At 40.6% G+C, this 11953-nt stretch overlaps 1 protein-coding gene across 1 annotated transcript in view; it reads left to right on the top strand.

The window, feature by feature from the left end:
• The first annotated feature begins 47 nt into the window (after positions 1 to 47).
• LOC138982828 (UPF0047 protein YjbQ-like) overlaps positions 48 to 11953 on the top strand; it is a 40817-nt gene continuing 28911 nt past the window's right edge. The window contains exons 1-3 of the mRNA XM_070356184.1: positions 48 to 246; positions 3606 to 3748; positions 5977 to 6011. Coding sequence (XP_070212285.1) covers positions 128 to 246; positions 3606 to 3748; positions 5977 to 6011 — 297 coding nt within the window. The 5' untranslated portion in view covers positions 48 to 127. The remainder of the gene's footprint in view (positions 247 to 3605; positions 3749 to 5976; positions 6012 to 11953) is intronic.

Raw genomic sequence — 11953 nt, 5'->3', positions numbered from 1 at the left:
AGTACGTCAATTTGGAATCTCCTGCGAGACAAAAATAGAACTCCACATGACAAGGGGAAAGCACTCTGGGCTACTTTTGTTGGCAGAACTATCTGTCTTAGCAGAGTTATTGACAACTCATTGTTTCATGCAAATTAAAGTAATTTTTCTTTTCATAAAGTTATACATTGTGTTTTGGCTCAGTTTTGCTGCTGAAAATTTCTTTGAGGAGAAACATCATCGGGAGGAATCTTGCTCAAGGACGAGGTTCGCCCCCTCTCTCTCTCTTTCTGCCTCTCCGACTGTCTCTCTCTCAGTCTCTGTATCATTTTTACAAAGAGAATATGATTATCCTGAATGATAGCCCCAAAAGCGATAAAGTAAAGGATGACACTTCCCAACTGACTAAACTTTAAAAATTATAATCATCAAAGGTGTTGACAGATCGAACACCTCCGCAAAAGATGGAGCTTAGAAGTTAGAAGAGGTCAAACTTCAAAAGAAATCTTGCCAGGAGACTTAATAAAGTATTAATGAACAAATCTGAGAAATTGTATATATCTGTCTGTTTCTGTACATGTATGCATGTGTGTTACTTCATATTGTATGATATGTGCATGATTCAGGCTGTCTGTAAGTATGTCCACATACAACAGCCTTTTAGTTTTAACTGGACATGGTTTAATTTTCAAGCTATATAATTATAAAGTATATTGCATGGCCTTTACAATAAAGCTGCCTTTCTGTTGCAGTCTTTCGGCAGCAATGTGTTTGGCCTAGCTCTTTCCAGGTCATGGTGTACAATATGTGTACCAATTAAATGAGCTTGGCCTTCTAACTTTAGGTTTGTGTTCGATCCTGGCACGACCTGCTGTCTTGTGACTTAATTGTCTTAATGTGTTAATTTTCTTGAAGATGTCTTAAGTCAAGAGCATAGACCTTTTCAGTATCTGAGCAGCACTTTTGAGACATGCTCTTTTTTATCCTTTGACAGTCGCGAGAACTTCGAACACTGGCCTTCGCAGCTCTCACGAGATAGCCGTACCGCATGCTTTGCTATGCTTTGAAGTTTGCGAGAGCTTAATTAAGTACTACTGTATAAGCTTGGAATACCCATAGGTTCTATTGAGCTGGACTTGTGTCTGCAGGGCATGTAACCAGTTAACAACTTTGTGGTCCTGTACGTAATGGTCCCGTGAAGAGTGTGGGCTTGTCTAGTTCCTTGCTTCAGGCTGCGGCCGGATGTCTTCTCTGTCTTTTTGACGCAAAGATTCAGCTGCAGGCAGGTGCAAGCATCTGCAGTGATAATTGCTGTGCATGCTCTTTGTGCCTTTCTGTTGTTCTGAGAAGCGATTTGCTTGTGTTTCTGAGTATTTGGACCTGGGTATGGTGCCTATAGAACGGATATATATATTTATATATATATATTGTATCATATTATACAATTTACAAGATTCTCTTTGTAACCGCTGCATCTTGATTTAGCTCACATATTAATGTGGTTATTTAATTAGTAAACAGTGTTGTCGGAGAGACATATCTAATTCTAGGGTCGCCTAAGACCCTGCACGTTGCACCCATAAAGGAAATTAGGACATGTGCAAGAAGAGGCAGTAAGTGAGAGTTAGGCCCCCCCAAAAAAGTTGTATGTTTCTGGTCACCCGACCCTACCTAGTTTTTTCGCGCCGACCCTAGACTTTTTTTATTGCTTTTGTAAAAAAATAGAAAGAATAAAAGCGTCAAAACGAAAGTAACAGACGGCAGACGACACAAGGGGGATAACCCCGCATCCCTAATTTGTCTCATTTGTTTTGTAATGTGTTGTCTTTCTCTTTGTATAGTAAGTCCAGTCTCTTTGCGTCACTGTATAGTTATTTTCTATCCTGACCAAAAAAAAAAAAAAAGAATCCCTACCTACCTACCATATTTTTTGTAGCCATGTTACCAGAAACATACAACTTTTTTTTTTTGCCTTATACCGAACCAATCTCCTGGCACCTAGAGAATATATAAGAAGCATATTGAAATAAACAAGCGACTTTCATCCTTAAAAAAAGGATGATCGCTGCAAGCTCATAGTCATATGTTCCTGTGCATTCTCCAAATCAGGTTTCCTAACATTTATTGATAAATCATAATTGGGAACTAGATCATTATTGCAGCAGACTGGGTTGCGACAGACTGGGCTGCAGCGGACTGGGTTGTGGCAGACTGGGCTGCAGCAGACAGTGTAGTTGACTGGGACAGGGCAGACTGGGCTGCAGCAGACAGGGTGTAGTTGACTGGGACAGGGCAGACTGGGCTGCAGCAGACAGGGTGTAGTTGACTGGGACAGGGCAGACTGGGCTGCAGCAGACAGGGTGCAGTTGACTGTCCCGCAGTGGGGCACTGCGGTTATGAAATTAAAGGCCCCTCCTGTTTTTGGAACCGCAGGAGCTTTCTAGTTTGCTGTTAGGTAGATTTTTGGTTCCTCTTTCCTGTCATGCTCTCTTTTTCTTCATGAATTCTTTTCTTTTTTCTGCCTTCTTGCTCATTCACCTGTATTTTTTCCAAAAATCTCTTCTCTTGCCGCTTGTCTCGCGATTCATGTATAGTTTAATCTGTTAGTGTTCTGATGTAAGTCCAGCAGTAGATAGGTTAAGCCTATTTTAACATACTGGAAACTGGTAATCTTCCAGTAGGTATTAATTTAGTTTTACTAAAGCCTGCTGGGACACAAGTAATGGGTTAGTGCATTTGTAAACAGGAATCGCTTGACAAGTGGCCCCCTTCATCCCCCCCTTCCTCGTCCTGATATGGCTCTGCGTAGTCGGCTGGACGTTAAGCAACAAATAAATAAACAAACAAGCAGTTGACTGGGTAGGGCAGACTGGGTTGCAGCAGACAGGGTGTGGTTGACTGGGTAGGGCAGACTGGGCTGCAGCAGACAGGGTGTAGTTGACTGGGACAGGGCAGACTGGGCTGCAGCAGACAGGGTGTGGTTGACTAGGGACAGGGCAGACTGGGCTGCAGTAGACAGGGTACAGTTGACTGGGACAGGGCAGACTGGGCTGCAGCAGACAGGGTGTGGTTGACTGGGACAGGGCAGACTGGGCTGCAGCAGACAGGGTAAAGTTGACTGGGTAGGGCAGACTGGGCTGCAGTAGACAGGGTGTGGTTGACTGGGACAGGGCAGACTGGGCTGCAGCAGACAGGGTGTGGTTGACTGGGACAGGGCAGACTGGGCTGCAGCAGACAGGGTGTGGTTGACTGGGACAGGGCAGACTGGGCTGCAGTAGACAGGGTGCAGTTGACTAGGTAGGGCAGACTGGGCTGCAGCAGACAGGGTGCAGTTGACTAGGACAGGGCAGACTGGACTGCAGCAGACTGTGTGCATTTGACTGGGACATGGCAGATTTGATTGCTGCAGCAGATTGGGTTGTGGCAGACTGGGCTGCAGCAGACTGGGTATACACGGTTGACTGGGACAGGGCAGACTGGGCTGCAGCAGAAAGGGTGCGGTTGACAGGGCAGGCTTGGATGTGGCAGAATGGGATGTAACCACAAATATATGGCTTATTGACTGATTCGGTGACGTTCAATATGTCCGAGGTCTTTGTGTGATTGAATAGATGTTTGTCCCACAGTATGTCTGGCGGTCAGAGTGTGTGGTATCAAAAGGAGGTAGCACTGCCCTCCAAGAAGCGAGGATGCCACCTTGTGACAGACGACCTCACCCAGAATGTCCCTGAAATAGAGCACATCAAAGTGGGGCTGGCTCACGTGCACAGTGAGTATTTTTGGAATGAGCAATTGTGCTGAATATCTTGTCTGGGTAGGTTAATATTTGTTCTAATCTGCTTTTCATTGAAAAATGTCACTTCCTTGTGGTCCTTTTTTACATTTAGTCAAGTTTTGATTATTTTATTTTTATTGAAAGGAGTTTTCACATTGTTGTGGTGCCTTTTTTAATTCAGAAAATCGTTATAAGATTAAGATAAGATACAATAAGATAAGATCATTTTGTTTATTAATCAGGGCTTTGATAATTTATGTGAGCAAGTGCTGCTTTTTTTACAATCAGCCTTTGCTCAAAAGGGAAAACTCTAGAGGTAAATTACTCTAAAGAGAGAGAGAGAGAGAGAGAGAGAGAGAGAGAGAGAGAGAGAGAGAGAGAGAGAGACAGACAGACAGACAGACAGACAGACAGACAGACAGACAGACAGAGAGAGAGATTTTGTTGAAACACAAAATGACAATTTTGGAAGTTTACGCTGACGCTGTCTACCGGGGACTGCAATTGTCTCCGGGCGCCGTAAAACAAAACTCGGTGTTGTCATGCATGACCATCATCATCAATTTTGTACTGTGCGAAGTTATCAAGGGTTTTCAAGAAAATGTTTTAGCTGAAAGTTCTTTACCTCATAAACTATTATGCTTGAAATGCTATACAGTTAAGTAGTATTCATAAGCTCTGTTTGTACCCAAGCATAATCATGATAATGTTTTGAAAGGTTTAAAGTGTACACTGAATTGATGAATGATAGACTACTGCTGAGAGACAGCCATTTCTTGTGTAGCCTTAATCTCTTCTAATTAAAAGTTGCTTGAAGCGACATGATTATATCAAAACATTCAGTCAATCTGTCGTCCTGAAACTAAAAGATCAACAATGAAAACCAGTTATCACCAAGACTACATGAATAAATTAACTGTAGTAAGTCTAGCTAGACTAGCCCAAACCTCAAGATCGAGATGCAAATAATGCAAACGACAGTTCGGACCCTAATTTGCATACACCGATGTTCTTTAACTCTAAGCCCATTTTCAGAGTAAACATGACATATCTTTATATTTATGGATTCAGGAGAAGATAAGGAATACAATGCAATCCTTTGTTTAAATCGGTAAGTGAAACATTTATTCAAATGACAACTTTAAACATATACAGCTATTTAATGAATATACAGTCTAGAGACATCCTGCTTGCTGCCGCGGGAGTCGAAAAAAATTTCCCTCTTTATCTTCACTGCGCTGGGTGCAAAACCCCTCCCAGGCATGGGTTATTGTCCGCCGAACGGCGGATTTCCGCAGAATTTTTTTTTTGTTCCGCCGAAAAAGCAAAGGTGTCCGCCGAAATAATAAAGGGGGAAGGCACACAAAAAAAGCACTGGTTATTTTTGCCTTTGCGCAAAAGCCTGCGAAAACTTTCCGTACTTTGTTCACTGACGCACACTACCGCCCGCCTCAGTTACTTGAACTTTTATGTTTGAAAGTAAACCAGATTGCACAGATTGTGTTACAAGTTACATTTTCCTGTTTGTCTCGACAGATCAATTTTTTAACAAATTTAAACCATATAATACATGTATATTTTTTCTTTCTTCAAAAAAGCAAAAATTGGTACTAAAAACTCTGATTCTAAAAACAGAATTTAATGGCAAACTTGGAGCTCAGATGACATCAGATTGCACCATCTGGGTTCTTTGGAGAAAATATTTTCAGGGGGGGCATGCCCCCGGACCCCCCTAGTAAGGCTAGGCGCTTCGCGCCGTCGACTTGACGCTTCGCGTCTTCAGTTATAAATTTTCAGCCTTTTTTTACAATTTTCAATTCCCATGCCTGCCCTCCGCGCGGGGGTGTTTTCAGACACATCAGACAAAGGGTGTAGACTTTTTCTTCCATTAGACGCCCAGGGGCAACATTCTGACTATTAATGGCGCTTGAGTAGGCATGCTGGGTATTTTCGTGTTTCTATAACCCACCGAACTCTGACATGGATTACAGGATCTTTTCCGTGCGCACTTGGTCTTGTGCTTGCGTGTACACACAAAGGGGGTTAAGTCACTAGCAGGTCTGCACATAAGTTGACCTGGGAGATCGGAAAAATCTCCACTTTTAACCCACCAGGCAGTAGCGACCGGGATTCGAACTCACGACCTTCCGATTAGGAGGCCGACGTCTTACCACCACGCCACTTGAATTCATCTCTGCTTTCTTTTTGTCTGTTCCCACCAGTAAAACACACCTCAGCGAGCTTGGCATTGAATGAGGTAAAACATTTAATTGATGTCATAAGGATTCATATATCTGTTTGTTTGTTTTGTTGTTGTTTTATTTGATTTTTGTTGGCGAGGATGGATTTCGTTTAAAACGTTTTTAGATAGAATTGGAATCGAGACGAGTGTGGTGGTTGTGCCAGGTGGTGTTTGCGTGTGTGAACAGCTCAGATCATGGGTAATTTTAACACCATCACATTTAAATGCTTATTTTATAGCCATCCATTGAATTGAGAAGAAAACAAAGCATACTAAACTGCTAAGCATGAATCAAACAATAAGAAAATAAAAAGAAACAACAGCATCGTTTTGTATGTGTGGGTAGTAAACACGTTTTATTTCCAAAACACGGCGGAAAATGGCGACAAATTTGTTGCACAGCGACAGGCCATTTTTTTCAACCAAGGCCAGTACTTTCATACATGACAAAGGAAAGCAAATATGGCCTGAATAATAAAGTTATAGTGTTCCTTTGCGTGTCTGAGTGACAAACTGTTTTAACCAACTATCTTCTGAAACGTAATTGCACTCAGCAGATTTGTCTTCCGCTCATAACTTTCTTGTCACACGGTCTTTGCGACAAACAGATAGATCGCATTCTCGCAGAAAATCATTGACAACACAGACCAGTCATTTTTAGCATTGTATTTGGGAAGGGCTACTATTATAGTGTGTTTTAAGAAAGATAAACATTATAGTATCGGCAGAACACGACCAAATGAGTTTTCGTGTCACAGCGTTATGGGCGTGAGATTTTTTAGACTTTCTGTTCTCACACTGTAGCAAAATCATTGACAACACAGACAAGTCAGTTTTAGCATAGACAGTGGGAAGGGCTACTATTATAGTGTGTTCTAGGAAAGAAAAACATTATAGTATCAGCAGAACACGACCAAATGAGTTTGCGTCATGGGCGTGAGATTGGTTTTTTTTCACACTGCAGATCATATCTCAAAAACTACTGAGTGGATCTTTATGAAATTTGATATGGATATTTTTGACTGGATTTTCTCATAGAAGGTTTTTCCGTTTATTGATAGGACAGTTTGATGACGTCATATTTTACCGTTTGCCAAAAGGTCGAGGCAGCACTTTCACAGTTACAGTTTTTCATCAATTTGATCGAATTTCTTATCACACAATCTCAGATCTAGGCCGGATTATGGGATTGCATTTCACCTTGGTCACTTAAAGTTTTATTGAAATGTTTGTTCGAAATATGTCACTTTTTCAAATTGTTAAAAATTAATATTTGAAACAGAAAATTTATATTGGTGTATTCCCTATTGCGTCCTGTATCTAAAACTATATAGTTTTGTTGTTTTGTATTGATAATTATGCTTAAAAATGAAGAAAACCGGTAAATAACCACTATCTTTATTTATGAAAAAAGACACTTCAAAACAACTTCTATCTATTCCTTATCATTTTCTGATTCCAAATATATATAGTTTCATGGTGTTTGACGTTGAAAATATGCTCAAACTTAACAAACTCGGATCGTTGAATGGAAATTATACTTCCAAGCTCCAAAAGCACGTCATTTCAAGTGTGGAACACGCTCATGACGTCATACTGAAAGGTGATAAATTATGGCTTCACCTTGCGATGTTTCATTTCAAACATGGTAACATTTTTAAAGGGGTTTCTTTCTCAGATTTTTGTTTGCCCTCTGTCTGTCTCTCTATGTCTCCGTCTGTCTGACTGATCAGTTAAAATGTGTAATTACTTAGTTTTGCAAAAGTCAAACTAAGTATGATATACCTAATTGATTCAGGTCTCTAAATTCTTATTGTAAAATTGTGAGTTTTATTCAAAACAAATTTAATTGGTGTTAAACTTAATAATGGGGCATGCTGTGATGAGTAGAAGAATGTGTGTTTACGAGCAGAAAAAGCCCATCAAAGTCAAGAATCGTGTTTTTCTTTTTTATATTTAGTCAAGTTTTGACTAAATATTTTAACATCGAGGGGGAATCGAAACGAGGGTCGTGGTGTATGTGCGTGCGTGTGTGCGTGCGTGTGTGTGTGTGTGTGTGTGTGTGTGTGTAGAGCGATTCAGACTAAACTACTGGACCGATCTTTATGAAATTTGACATGAGAGTTCCTGGGTATGAAATCCCCGAACGTTTTTTTCATTTTTTTGAAAAATGTCTTTGATGACGTCATATCCGGCTTTTCGTGAAAGTTGAGGCGGCACTGTCACGCCCTCATTTTTCAACCAAATTGGTTCAAATTTTGGTCAAGTAATCTTCGACGAAGCCCGGGGTTCGGTATTGCATTTCAGCTTGGTGGCTTAAAAATTAATTAATGACTTTGGTCATTAAAAATCGGAAAATTGTAAAAAAAAAATAAAAATTTATAAAACGATCCAAATTTACGTTTATCTTATTCTCCATCATTTGCTGATTCCAAAAACATATAAATATGTTATATTCGGATTAAAAACAAGCTCTGAAAATTAAATATATAAAAATTATTATCAAAATTAAATTTTCCAAATCAATTTAAAAACACTTTCATCTTATTCCTTGTCGGTTCCTGATTCCAAAAACATATAGATATGATATGTTTGGATTAAAAACACGCTCAGAAAGTTAAAACAAAGAGAGGTACAGAAAAGCGTGCTATCCTTCTTAGCGCAACTACTACCCCGCTCTTCTTGTCAATTTCACTGCCTTTGCCATGAGCGGTGGCCTGACGATGCTACGAGTAAAATGGCATTGCGTTCAGTTTCATTCTGTGAGTTCGACAGCTACTTGACTAAATATTGTATTTTCGCCTTACGCGACTTGTCTATTTTCACCTTGTAGCTTCATACAGACACTAAGCAACAGTGTAGTACCACTTCCAATGCAATATCTTGTACATTAATTTTGACCATCTGTGTAACACTTTATTGACCCATGATCTGAGCTGTTCACGTGTGTGTGTGTGTGTGTGTGTGTGTGTGTGTGTGTGTGTGTGTGTGTGTGTGTGTGTGTGTGTGTGCTGTTCTTCTTTTAGAAAGTATGATAGGATCTTCTTTTTGACTCACATGCGAAGCAAAAGTGAGTCTATGTACTCACCCGAGTCGTCCGTCCGGACGTCCGTCCGTCCGTCCGTCCGGACGTCCGGAAAACTTTAACGTTGGATATTTCTTGAACACTATTCAGTCTATCAGTACCAAATTTGGCAAGATGGTGTATGATGACAAGGCCCCAAAAAACATACATAGCATTTTGACCTTGCTTCAAGGTCAAGGTCGCAGGGGCCATTAATGTTGCCTCAAAACAGCTATTTTTCACATTTTCCCCATTTTCTCTGAAGTTTTTGAGATTCAATACCTCACCTATATATGATATATAGGGCAAAGTAAGCCCCATCTTTTGATACCAGTTTGGTTTACCTTGCTTCAAGGTCAAGGTCACAGGAGCTCTTCAAAGTTGGATTGTATACATATTTTGAAGTGACCTTGACCCTGAACTATGGAAGATAACTGTTTCAAACTTAAAAATTATGTGGGGCACATGTTATGCTTTCATCATGAGACACATTTGGTCACATATGGTCAAGGTCACTTTGACCCTTATGAAATGTGACCAAAATAAGGTAGTGAACCACTAAAAGTGACCATATCTCAAGGTAGAAAGAGCCAATAAGCACCATTGTACTTCCTATGTCTTGAATTAACAGCTTTGTGTTGCATGACCTTGGATGACCTTGACCTTGGGTCAAGGTCACATGTATTTTGGTAGGAAAAATGTGTAAAGCATGTGAGTCGTATGGGCTTTGCCCTTCTTGTTTCATCTTTTTGTCAGTTGGCTGGGAGTTGTTGTTGTTGTTCTGTCATGGTGTTGTTGTTATGGTGTTGGTGTTATATTGAGTAATGTTTTTGTTGTTGTTGGTGTTTTTTTTGTTTATTATAAATTTGTTAGAATAGATTGTTTTATATTTTAATCTAGTACGGGGTGACCCCCCCCCCCCCCCAAAAAAAAGGCCACCCACAAAAATGGTAATTATTTGTACATTTGTTCATCGTATTACTTTATATTTGATGTAAATTGCCTTCAGCTAATGCATGATATGTCCACAAAAGGGCAACAGAATAGGTCAAATGGTGTTATTGTTGTGCTCTTTCGAATTCGGGGATCACTCAACAGTACGAGGTTTGATAATGAGCGGTAGCGAAACTAACCCCATTTATGCCTTCCAGATTGTTAACTTTAATGTTATTTGAAGGGCCTAGTGTACCATAACCAACATTAGACAATCATGCAGTGACCTGAATACAGCAAATACAGACAGGATCAAGGCATTTCTTATTGTGGAATGCGTTCATGTCATCGATGAGTTCTGCGCGCCATTGCGCAAGTGTGACTTCCTGCAACGATCGAAGGGGGTCATTTTTCCAGCCATTTGAGTTCAGGGCATATCTTCATAATTGTTGTGCATGAACTTCCGTTTGTTCACGACCAATTACTTCACAAAGTTTCCTGTCTGTAGATGAAATTGGATCGACTGTTACCTTCACTCCAAAATGAGTTCCAAATTAACCTTCCGAAAATGTTAAGGTTGTGGCTACATCCACGGGTCCGTGCCTCGAGTCCCGGTGCTATTACCCAATATTGACGGACTGTGTGATGATATCTTCTGCTATGGTCTGTTGAGACAGTGATATCAAAATCGAGACCGGAGGTCGAGATTTTGATATCACTGTCGAAACAGACCAATAGCAGAAGATATCATCACACAGTCAGTCAATGTTAGATATATTGCTAATTCTCTGGACATTTTGTATTTACTGTAAAGAAATTACAAAAGTATTTGTCTCAGTTTTGGCTGTTCCATATCCCTCCCTCTGATTATTATTTCTTTTTGTTCACTCTTTTCTTGTACTTTTCAGTATTTTAAAATGTCTTTCCTTTCAAAAAGTCTTTAGTCACTTGCTCAACTAAATTCTGGGATAATTACATTTTCATAATTATATATTTGTTTGTTTTTAAATTTAGGTGTTTTTGTTTTTGAAGTGGGGAAGCAATAAAGAGGTCGTCGATATCAAAACTGATATCGACGGAAATGTCGCCGATATCACTTTTGCACTGAGCTCAGTTTTGCCCAATTGACCAATGGAAATCCACGTAACATATGAAATAGCAATATATATATATATCCACGCAGCCACGGCACTGACTCAAGGGACGCTACTCTCGCCCAACATTTTCCTGCCTTCGGTTCGGCACTTCACTGACATGACTAGGACGTCAGTTGTCAGATATCAAAGTCAAAATTCCACTTTTAATCAAAAGTTAAACTTCATGAGTGGTATACAGCGTCCAAAGATCGATCAGCAGCACTTTCCCCTCCTTAATACGAACCTCGTTAGCTAAACTTCCATGCAGTTTATTCGGGATTTGCATTTTCCTAGTTTGCGGTGATTTTTGATACAGTGTGAAGCATGTGTCGCTTGCTCAAACGCTTTCTATTTAAAGTGAGTGTTGTCGTTGTCAACTTGTGGACTAAGGCTACCAACCAGAAGATGAAGAATGATGTATTGGTCTTCCCTTATTCGCTAGATTTGTGCTGAGTGGCCGAACTCCATCAGTCACAACTCCCCACAGTACTCCAATGATTTTGAATTTTCATTTTTTTTTTTCATTTTTCATTACTTTATTGTCCCATCGCTGGGAAATTCGGGTCGCTTCCTCCCAGTGGAAAGCTAGCAGCAACGGAGTCGCGCTACCCAGGTGTCTGCGTGTTTAGGTGTATTCAGCCACCTGCACTTATGGCAGAATGACCAAGGTCTTTTACGTGCCATTGTGATGACACGGGGGTGGGACATGGCTTCCGTCTCTGGGTCTGCACATAAAGTTGACCCGTGTCCGTCCCGGCCCGAATTCGAACCTGCGACCTTCCGATCACAAGTCCAGTGCTCTACCAACTGAGCTACCGGGCCCC

Source organism: Littorina saxatilis, linkage group LG12 (genome assembly GCF_037325665.1).
Source record: "Littorina saxatilis isolate snail1 linkage group LG12, US_GU_Lsax_2.0, whole genome shotgun sequence".
NCBI lineage: Eukaryota > Metazoa > Mollusca > Gastropoda > Littorinimorpha > Littorinidae > Littorina > Littorina saxatilis.
Note: the sequence above shows the minus strand (reverse complement) of the source record. Positions and strands in the feature narration are given on the sequence as shown.